Genomic DNA, 11,287 nt, shown 5'->3' with positions numbered 1-11,287 from the left:
CATTTGGATAGAATTTATTCAATTCGAAAGCAGATGCTTTTCGTGCATATAATTGATATTGCATTATAAAACTTACCGCTAGGCACAGATACTGTAGTGTTTCTGCGACATACACATCAGTATGTCGGGTTGCCTATTCGTGCAGGCGCGCATGGTCGTTCACAACTGCGCCTGTGTTCACAGCTTATACGAGTGAATATAGCTGCGCCAAAGCCTACGCAGCTATGAACGACCATGCGCGCCTGCACGAATAGGCAACCCGACATACTGATGTGTATGTCGCAGAAACACCCTGTACATATATACATATATATACACATATGCATACAAGGTGTCCTAGAATTTATAGTAAAAAAAGACAATCTACAGGTAAAAAGAAGGTAAAATTGTCATATATATATATATATATATATATATATACATATACTTATTAATGTATTTTTTAAGTGTAGGATCTGATTTTGAACGCTATGTCGTTCAAAAATTCCAGCATCTCGAAATTAAAATAAGTAATGTCGCAAAACGACAAAAACAAATTTTAGACAAGATGTCTAATACAATACAGCCAGAAGAAGAAAAGGAAAAAATTGACATTTTTCAAGATCTGCCTTTGAAAAATGAAAATGAATTACAAGCTATGGAAAGAAAACTTGGCAATAATGCATCTTATCGGAATGAAATGGTAAATATAACAGCGCACGCACGCACACACACACACACACAACGGTTTTTTTTTTTTTTTTTTTATAAGAAGGACAATTAGTAATAGTTTACGATTGCAGTTTAAGAATTGTAGATCCTGAATTTGATATCACTTGTTTAATTAGGGACGTCTAAGACGCTTCCGAAGAATAGTTAAAATAGCTATATTTTTGATTGTTCATATTTGAAACATAGGTATAATAATAATAATTTCAAATTATTCTAGATCAAACAATTAGCACGATTAACAGGGCAAGATGTTAAACATTCTTGCTTATGTTTAATGAGACAAATAGTCTCAAACGAAGTTGCAGTGCTGTTTAGTTGGCACGGTGCCAAGAAAAAAGGAAATTTTTCAAAATTAAACTTGTGCCAAGTAATTCTAAGTAAGTAAAATAAAATACCATTTTTCCTTTCTTATTAATATTATTAAACTCTAAAAATTTTTCTGAATTTGAAAGATATGTTTGTAAATATTTGTACTATATATTGATTAATTTTATGAAATATGTGAACAAAATTATTGATGTGTAATAATAATATATTATTATTAAGGCTCCTGGCTCCTCGTCGACCATGTTAGAATTGACGTCAAAGGCGAGAAAACATTAAAAATTCTTATACATGCCATTTACAAATGAAAAAATATTTCGATGAAACAGCACTTTAGATGGCTTTAGCACACTCTTAAAATATCTCAAAAACTCTTTTTTCCTTTATAATCAACAGCTGTAAAATGACTGTAATATGAGGCCTAGTCTGTCTAATTTTTGCAGTCATTCCGCATGACAATTTGATATCACGATCATTTTACAGTAAATTGACTATCGAAGGAAAAAAATAATTTTCGAGGTATTGTAAAAGTGTGCTAAAGCAATCTGAAATAGTATTTCATCGAAATATCTTTTCATTTAAAAATGGCATCTAAGAATTTTCAGCGTGTGCTTTCTCGCCTCTGATGTTACAATCTAACATGGCCACGGTGAGAACCCAAGAACCTTAAAATTTTTCAATTATCCGTCACATTTATATACGTGCATTAAAAATATATTTATTACTTTAATAATTTAATTTATAATCATATAGTATTACAAACTTGTAGTGATAAAGATATTTGTTCTTTTATTAACTAAGAAATAATAAAGAGATAATATAAAAATTTGTTGTTTTGCAGGTGTTATAAGAAACGCACATACATCTGTGAAGGATGAACACATTTCTAGTCCCATAAAAATATGGTTAGCACATGCCAAAGAACGCATGGATCGAAAGAGAGAAAAAGAAAGAGAAAGAAATCAAGTCCGAAACAATGAACTTGAAGAACCTGAAGAACCTGAACAACTCGAAGAACCCGAAGAACCCGAAGAACATCATTGAGTGCAACATCAAAGTGCCGTCAACCTCCCATTTAATATTTTATTTATTTTAAATATTTTTTTTTGTGGTCGACGAGGTCGTGTCGAGGACATGGTCGACGAGGAGTCAGGAGCCTTAATAATAATATATTATTATTACAAATCAAATAATTTTGTTTACATATTTCATAAAATTAATCAATATATAGTACAAATATTTACAAACATATCTTTCAAATTCAGAAAAAATTTTAGAGTTTAATAATAATAATAAGAAAGGAAAAATTGTTTTTTATTTTACTTACTTAGAATTACTTGGCACAAGTTTAATTTTGAAAAATTTATTTTCATCATCAAAAATGAAAAATAAAATTACCTCTACTTCACATTTAATAAGTTTTTAATTTTATTTTTTGTTTTTTTTTTAAATAAGTATTCCGCAAGTATTATTTTAAATAATAATTATTTGTAATGAAAACTTCAAGTTAGCAAGTATCATATGTACCAGAATTAGTATAATTTGTATATAAATGTCTAGATTGTTTTAAAAAAGATATATTTTTAGCGTTAACGCGCAACATTTTCTGTTGCGCGATTCTTTCTAAGTGAGCAATCATATATACCAGAATTAGTATAATTTGTATGTAGTAACTGAATTCATGCGCTGTATAACTGTTGAAAAAAAATTATGTATATAATTATACTAATTCTGGTACATATGATACTCACTTAAAAAAAAATCGCGCAACAGAAAATGCCGCGCGTTTACGCTAAAAATATATCTTTTTCAAAATAATTTAGACATTTAACAGCGCGAAGCAAACAAGAAATGAATGGTGTGAAAAGCGTTTAGAGTTGCAAATTAGATGTTTATAATAAAATAAATTATTAATATTAAAATAAAATTATTAAATTAATAACCTAACTTAATTTAACTTAGGCCCTGTGCACAATAGAGAATATAAAGAATAAATATTAAATATTAGGAATAAGAATTATTTTAAAATAAAATCTTGAAAAGACTGATATAAAAAATACAAATTCGGATATAAAGGACTAGTAAAAGGACTAATGAGCTAATAAGAGCTCTTTACATCCGAATTTGTATTTTTATATCGGAGATTTTTCGATTTTATTATTTTAAAATAATTCTTATTCCTAATATTTAATATTTATTCCTAATATTTTGTCTATTATGTGCAGGGCCTTAACCTAACCTTGAAGCCGGAGGAAAAACCACATTCCTCGCCGGGACGCACGGCAGAGCGGAGGAGCAGCCAGGAGTCGACAGTGGAGACAGGCCCGGAGACATATACCGAAGGTGGTCCAGAGGCTCAAAATTGTCAGAACCGAGCACCGGGAGGACGACAGCGGAAGTTCTTCCAAGGTGGCGATCCTGGGGAGCTGCAGGCGGGAGGAAGGAGGCGACGTCAGCGGAGCGGAGCCCCTGTAAAAAAATGTAAATATTAGAGTTAAGACATAAAAGTACAACATAAAAGTGTACTTAAAGGGCAGCGAGCCAAAAGTCGTTTTTGTTTTGATAAATATATTAGTTATATTATATTGCGTAAACGCGCGAACAGTCGGAAAGGCGTCTGAGCGCGTATAGAAAATGCATGTAAACGGATCGCGAATAAGCGAAGGTTTAATTATGTTAATTATTATTTCTTATTATTTTATGGGACTTATTAGATTATGACAGGCAGGCCAGAAAGGGCCAAAACGCGTTATACTTAGCGGCAATAGCGAAGGCGCAAGCGAAAACGCGATAAGTGCAAAAAAGTGCAGCGCAACTGCACTCCCGACTCTTGTAGGATCGGCACTTTCCTACACTTTCGCCAATAACATTATTAGTTATTTATTTTCAGTTGCGAAAAGTTATATTTTGTTTATTTGTCAAGCAGCGAGGGTAGAAAACCTAAAAGCAGCGTATTTATATTATTTTGTAAAACTGTTTACTTGTAACTCCAGCGAAGTAAGCGGCGCAAAGGGCGCATGCGTCGAGCCGCCGAAGGCACGCGCATTGGGAGAAACCCGATGGTGGGGGAACAAGTATATACGGAGGCTCTCTAGACAGAGAGAGGCTTTTCGTCTTGCGGCGGTGAGAACCAACCAAACGGTTCGAAGTTAGAGGCATCGCGAACGGAAGTCCGTGGACTTGTGTAAAACGTCCGATCGATTAATTGTCGTGAATAAACACGGGCGTGGTCCATTGTAAGCGAGAAATAAGATCGCGACGTGATTAAGGTTCGAACGTGTTATAGCGTGCGCGAAATTAACAATCTTAGAATATCTGAGATATCGCGAAGTGCGCAGTCACGCAGCCAAATTGCGTAAACTAAATATGTAATAGCGAGAATCTAAAGATTCCGAGTGTAGCCTGAAATATTTAAATATATTTATATTTTTTATTATTGTTATAAAAAATATCAGTGCTGTGAAATTTACTTACCCTGGCGAAATCCCGCGATCCTGGAAGTCCATAATTTTTCTTGGTGTCCTTGGTGATCCTGGTATCCTGCGAAGACCTGAAACAAAAGAAAAGGGACTAATTAAAAACGGGAAGGTGATAAAGGGAGGTGAAAATTAGCATACTTAGCTGGGTGAGATAATTGCGTCATCCAGACTTGTGCGAACGTGTCGAGACGGCCATCTTGGAAACGGTGGTCGACACAAAGGAACTGCGTAGTTACGGCGGCCATCTTGACAGATGTTGGATGGAGACAAAGGACCAGTGCGCAGTATCTGAAACAAAGGCATTCCTTGTTCATTGGAGGATAAATGAACTGGCGACCGTTTATCTAAGGTAAGAGATACCTATATTTAACTACTCTGTAGTTCTCGTCGAGTCAGTGTCCGATCACAGTGAATATTAGCCTGCGCGTCTAACTTTCTGACAACCGCGGATTTGTAATCTGAACGAAGTCTGATAGCGATATAATGCGCGAGTGCGGTGTCTGAGGTGAAAGCCCGTTTAGTAGCGATTCTGCTAGCCAGTAAACGAAACCCTAATAGTAGGAAATTCCAGTCTGGCGACCGTGACAGGACTCTGTCGTAACAAGTGACGTTAGTTTCAGTAAACAGTGTACGCGAACGCGAAAGCGATTTCGACAAAAACGTGACGCGACTCGAAACGCAACGACGCGACGGAGAATAAGTCGAACGTTTAGCGCAGATAGAATTATTCCGAACAATATGGTAAAGAGGCAATAATGACGGACAATAATGACAAAGACATGAGAGGGACGGGAGATCGCGAAGACGGAAAAATCCCGTTAGTAACTAGATCGCCGACGAAACGTACGGAAAAAGTAACAATGCGAGCGACGACAAAGAAAACGACTCTCGAGGAGGAGTTGATCGTCAAGAACGCGGAAGTACAAATGTTACGCGATCAGGTGGAAAAAATGAGTAAGCGCGTAGCGGAAATAACGAGAGCGCGTGATAATGATTCGGTTTACAGCAGCGAACCGGAAAAAGAGAGAAGAGTGGTAGATGAAGGACTCAGCGGAGTGTTACGCGAATTGTGCCGACGTATGGAAGCAATCGAGAAACGCATGCGAAAAAACCCGAGCGAAGTAGAAAGCGGACAATCGGAGGATTGCGAATCCGGTAGTAAAATGTCTGACGACGAACGAGAAACGGGAAACACGAATCGAAATATGGTAACGGTTAACGAGAACGCGAACATTGTAGCTAAATTACCACGCGGAGGATGGTTAAAAAACCCGTTCGAAGATTTGAAATTTACGGGAAGAACCGACATACAAAATCCCATGAGATGTATACAGCGATTCGAGAAAATAGCCGAATACGAGGGAGTAGATAGGCGCGAACAGTTGTACTATTTTACAAAGTGCATGAAATCAAACGCATTGAACTGGATCGATGTGAGGGAACCGGACGATATAGACGAAGCGAAAAGCGCGTTTATAGATTACTTCTGGGGGGAAGAGCAACAAGCTCGTTTCCGAGAGGACGTATATACCGGGAATTATAAATTCGATTCTAGTATTTCGATGGCCGAATACGCGATGGGCATAGCTAAACAGGCGAAATTGCTTAAACCGCCAATGTCGGAATCTGAAATTATACGGTGCGTAAAAAGACACTTTGGCGTAAGCGTAATGCGAGAAATTCGTCCGACTATAAAAAACATAGAAGAGTTTGTAAAACTTTTAGATGAACTCGAATATGAGAGGAAGAGATTCCAAAAATCTAAATTCCATGAAGAAACCGTAAAAAGTAAAGACGCCGGAAAGGAAAATAAATTTCTCGATAAAAGAAACGGTAATGCGTACGGACAAGTAACAACGCGGACGAGCGGACAAACGAGTAAAGAACAACTCGCGAAACCGTATCAAACCTCAAAAAAAGGATCCGCGTATAATTACACAAAACGCGATAACGCGAAAAACGCGGAAAAAGGAGTGATTATTCAGGAGGTAGACGACGATGACGACGACAAACGCGACTACGACAAACAAATAGTCCCCTATGATAAGGACAGGGCCGAAAAAACGGTAAAAAACAAATCGTCCGAAAACAAGGGAACGCCGTATCGTAAGAAAATCGCATCGATCAAAACTCAGAATAAGAGCGCGAGCGAACCGGATAACACGGATAGCGAAAGCGACAAAGAACGCGGTAGAGATAAACATATCGCGATAATGAGAACGGAACAATTGATTCGAGACGTAGACGAGGTCACGAGAGAGGATCAAAATAAAGCGTTGTGCAAAGCGGTGCCATTCGTAGTAGCTAAAATCGAAAGTGTAGAAGTGAAAACTTTAATAGACACAGGTGTACAAATATCTGCGATTACTAAATCCCTTTATGACAAACTAACGACTAGCGGAGTGCAGATGCGCATAATTCCAATCCGTAAATTCTCGTTGGTAGGGGCATTTTCAGATCGTGGACACCCGATTGCGAATAGAGTGCAGATTAGCTTCACAATCGCGAACAGAAAATTCGTACACGAATTATACGTGGTTCGAAATTTATCATACGAGATGATATTAGGACATGATTTTCTGACCGAGCAGATAGCAATTTTAAAATGCGGACGTGAAAACTTCGAAATAGAATTCCCGATAGACAACGACATGCGGTTCGAGATGAACGCGATAGAGATAGAGAGCGCGGAAAAACAGCTGGCTGATATACTCGAAATCAACCACGAATTATTCGAGGACGGAGTTGGCTGCGTCTCACATTATTCTCACGAAATTAAAATGAACGTGAATCGACCGTATAAAACAAAATCTATCCAGTGCCGGAAGCACATCGAGAGCGAGTAAAGGAATACCTGCGCGAACTCGAGGAAACGGGAATAATCGAAAGAACGTCGACACAGTACGTGAACCTATTAGTGGTAGTTGTAAAACGAACCGGTGAGATTAGACTATGTTTAGACGCGAGAGAGCTCAATAAGAGAATGACGAACGAACACAATCAACCACCGACGATCGACGAGGTATTTAGGCGGATAGGCGACAAGAAATACTTTACGACGTTGAACGTGTCGAAAGCATTCTGGCAAATCCCATTGACCGAAGACAGTAAGCAATATACGGGATTTCTCTTTAACAATCAAACATACGTTTTTCGTAGAATGCCGTTCGGATTAAAAACAGCAAGTTCAGCGTTTACGAGAGCGATAAACAAAGCGATCGGAGACGAATGCGATCCATTCACAATAATATACCTCGATGATTTTCCGATGATGACCTCGTATTGATTGCGTCAAACACACTAGAGGAACACCTTTTCCATATTAAATACGTGTTGGAAAAGTTAAGCAAAGTAGGTTTTCGGTTAAACAAAGAAAAGTGCGAATTTTTAAAAACGGAAATAAAATTTCTCGGGCACATGTTTAGTCAAATCGAGGCAAAGATGAACGAAGACACAAAACTCGCGATTCAAAACTTCGAAAAACCGAAAAATAAAAAAGCGATACAGGCGAATTGGGATACAGATGAATTGGGACAGACGCTTCGTAAAAAACTGGTCAAGCCTCTAGAAAGGTTACTTAAAAAGAGCGCGAAATTCGTTTGGACAAGCGAGGAACAAAACGCGTTTAACGAAGTAAAGAGAGCTTTTACTGATGCGCCGAGTCTATACGTAATACGACCGGAATACAAATTCGGTATATACGTAGATGCGTCGAAATACGGATTAGGAGCGCGATTATACCAATACAGCGACAAAGATCCGGAAATTAGATACACAGTAGCTTATGCGAGCCGTAGCTTAAAAGGCGCAGAACTTAATTACACCATTACGGAAATGGAATGTTTAGCGCTAGTATGGGCGTTAAGAAAGTGGTACACCACATTGTTAGGAAGACACGTGAGAGTACACACGGATCACAGAGCATTAAAATTCATGACGGCATGTGCGGACGACAGTACGCGTATAGCACGTTGGATAGCATTTCTAAACGAGTTTGATCTAGACATCTGTCATATACCAGGTAAAGAAAATGTCATAGCCGATACATTGTCCCGAAATAACGTGAAGAACGGATACGTGAAAAAAGAGGGCAAAACAAAATATATCGCAGCGATAAATTTACCGGATGACCAGAACGAAACAACGAATTGGGTCGAATTCATAGAAAACGCTCAACAAGCCGATGAAGCGTTATTGCGCGAAACGGAAGAAGCGCCGGACGAATTAAAAGAACGCGACGGATTAATTCGTATCGAGGCGGAAAACGAGGATAGAGTAGTCGTACCGGAGGCGATAAAGTGGAAACTTCTACACCACGTATTACCTATTGCACTTTGGAACCGACAAAGTGGCGGAATTCGTGAAACAATATTTTTCAATCCACAATCTAGAACGCGTAGTGAGGGACGTGGTAGCGTCATGTGAGATATGTCAAATGACAAAATATTATACGAAACCGACCCGGGGAACACAATATTTTGAGTTACCGGAAAAACCGGGGCAGGTAGTATCCATAGATCTGTACGGACCATTACCTCAGACATCTCGCGGACTTAAATACATTCTAGTTGTGATGGATCAGTTTTCAAAACTGACAAAGCTATATCCATTAAAGAATCAAAAACTAGAAACGATCATGGATAGTTTACAAACCAGATATTTTCGTGAAATGGGAATTCCCAACGAAATTTTATCAGATAACGGGGGGCAATTTATTACAAACCGATGGCGAGAATTTGCAGACGAGATAGGTTTCTCTATACGTAAAACAACGCCATATAATCCCCAATCCAATCCCGTGGAACGTGTGATGCGGGAATTAGGACGCATACCAGGTGGGACAAAATTATCAAACGTACTGAAAACACTATCAACAGTACGACACACCGAAGCACTGGTCTAAGATCAATAGACTTATACGAAGGCAACGCAAATTCACTATCGATTGACGACAGACTCAAACCAAGAAGAGGGCTGGACAACAACTCGGAAGAAGAACGAGATCCGGAAGAAATTTTGCAAGAAAAGATCGAGAGAGCAACCGAGACCCTGAGGAGGAGAGCGAGTTAACGAAAAGTGCAGGCGGACAAACACGGAGAAGCAGAAGTGTACGAGCCTGGGACAAGAGTGTGGACAAAACTACACCGGAGGAGCGATGCAAACAGACGCCTAACACGTAAAATACACTTAGTGTATGACGGACCATATACAGTGCAACGGGAAATAAGAAAAAACGCATATCTTATTGCGGACGAAGAAGGAAACGTAATTGGCACATACAATTCACGTCAACTGAAGCCAAACCGTGAAGCCAAATTAAAACCTGAAATACAAATAAACACCCTTACACCTGAAAGGGAAATTAAAAAGATTTCTAAAAAAGACGTCGACGAATACATACAAGACGTAAAAATGAATCAAGAAGATAAACTTACCTCGAAGGATCCGATGAAAAATTCCACACCAAGACGGAAGGAAGAGACATCTGAAGATCCAGACACGCTGAAACAGAAAAAACATCGCAAAGAAGAAGAAGTCAAAAGGTCAGCGAAAAAAGGAATGAGACACATTTCTAGACTAATCGACTTAATATCGGGAAAGAAACATTTACCTTACGTTACTGGACACGTGGAGGGAGAAGAAATGAAGATAATTCTCGATACCAAAGGAGAATTCAATGTAATCTCCAAAGCAGCGGTGAAGAAAATTGAAGAAGATGGAAGAAGACTCGAGAGAATCAAAGATTCCAGCAGCATTCCGATGTATCTAAAACGCGAAAGAAAAATAAAATTCAAAGCGATACGAGTTCAAATAACTATATGGAACGAAAGCAAAGAAATAGAAGCAATAATCCTAGACGCTGGAAAACCATGCATGATGATCGGAAGATTAGCACGTAGAGAGATAGAAAAGAAAATAAAAAACTCTCTAGTGGTGCAATACGAGACAGCAAAATGGAACCAACAGCAAGCGACGGAAGATTTTCTGGAAACGAGGATGCTCACCAAAAGCAGCCACAGACGTTGGAGGAACCGATGAATACAAATCCCGTGGAGCCACAGAGGAGGAGAACCAAAATCCTTGGTGAAACGAGATCAACTGGGATGACAGATGACCAGGAGGAACCTAAAAATCCAGCGGAGAAGCCCAAAAAGGTACCTGAAACAGAAATCAAAGTCGAAAATATTAATAAAGGTTCAAAAATAAGCGAAAAAGTAGCATATGTAAAAGAAACAAGCGATAAAAAAGCGCTAGGAAAAACAACATATGTAAAAAACTTAAGTGATATACAAATAGTCAAACAATATGTAGAAAAAATTATTAATATAGCGAATACGCAAAACAGCGCGGAAACTAGCAATAAACGCGAATACATTTACAAGATAGACGTATTAAACGCGGAAAATAAAGATACATGCGAAAAATTACATCCGAACATAGAGAAAACAAATTATTTACAAGATACAAACAGTTCGGAAATAGACATCGTAGATGTAGAATTAAACTCATCAGCGGATACGATAATCTTAGATCAAAATAGCGACAGCTAAGTAGAAATAGATATAGACTCGCTAAGAGATTTAAATTATACGTTACGAGGGTTGTCTGAAAAGTTTCCGACCTCAACATGAAGATGGCAGCACTCGTAAACAAAAGTTGGGGAATGTGTTTGCGCATGCTTTGAAAGGTACTCACCAAAATTTCAGCCATTTTGGACGCGCAGTTGTTGTTTGACAATCATTTGAGTGAGTCGATGTGAGTGTTTTTGTGAA

At 38.3% G+C, this 11,287-nt stretch overlaps 1 protein-coding gene across 1 annotated transcript; it reads left to right on the top strand.

Moving 5' to 3' along the window:
- Positions 1-433: 433 nt before the first annotated feature.
- Positions 434-2,079, top strand: LOC145946412 (uncharacterized). Its single transcript, XM_083056035.1, has 3 exons — positions 434-682; positions 929-1,088; positions 1,877-2,079. The coding sequence occupies exons 1-3, from the start codon at positions 434-436 to the stop codon at positions 2,077-2,079; spliced, it is 612 nt and encodes a 203-aa protein (XP_082912161.1).
- Positions 2,080-11,287: the final 9,208 nt, after the last annotated feature.

Source organism: Prenolepis imparis, unplaced genomic scaffold, assembly GCF_030444845.1.
Source record: "Prenolepis imparis isolate NDT839.2.m4 unplaced genomic scaffold, iyPreImpa1.0 SCAF_16, whole genome shotgun sequence".
Classification (NCBI taxonomy): Eukaryota; Metazoa; Arthropoda; class Insecta; order Hymenoptera; family Formicidae; genus Prenolepis; species Prenolepis imparis.
The sequence above is the reverse complement of the archived record's forward strand: the minus strand, read 5'-3'. Positions and strand labels throughout refer to the sequence as shown.

What these genes read in the sequence shown, in the direction of transcription:
- LOC145946412 (XM_083056035.1), top strand. Translation starts at nt 434, where the DNA reads ATGTATTTTTTAAGTGTAGGATCTGATTTTGAACGCTATGTCGTTCAA. An exon ending in CATCTTATCGGAATGAAATG is followed by an intron (nt 683 to 928) that starts GTAAATATAACA and finishes AAATTATTCTAG; the next exon opens with ATCAAACAATTAGCACGATT. An exon ending in CTTGTGCCAAGTAATTCTAA is followed by an intron (nt 1,089 to 1,876) that starts GTAAGTAAAATA and finishes GTTGTTTTGCAG; the next exon opens with GTGTTATAAGAAACGCACAT.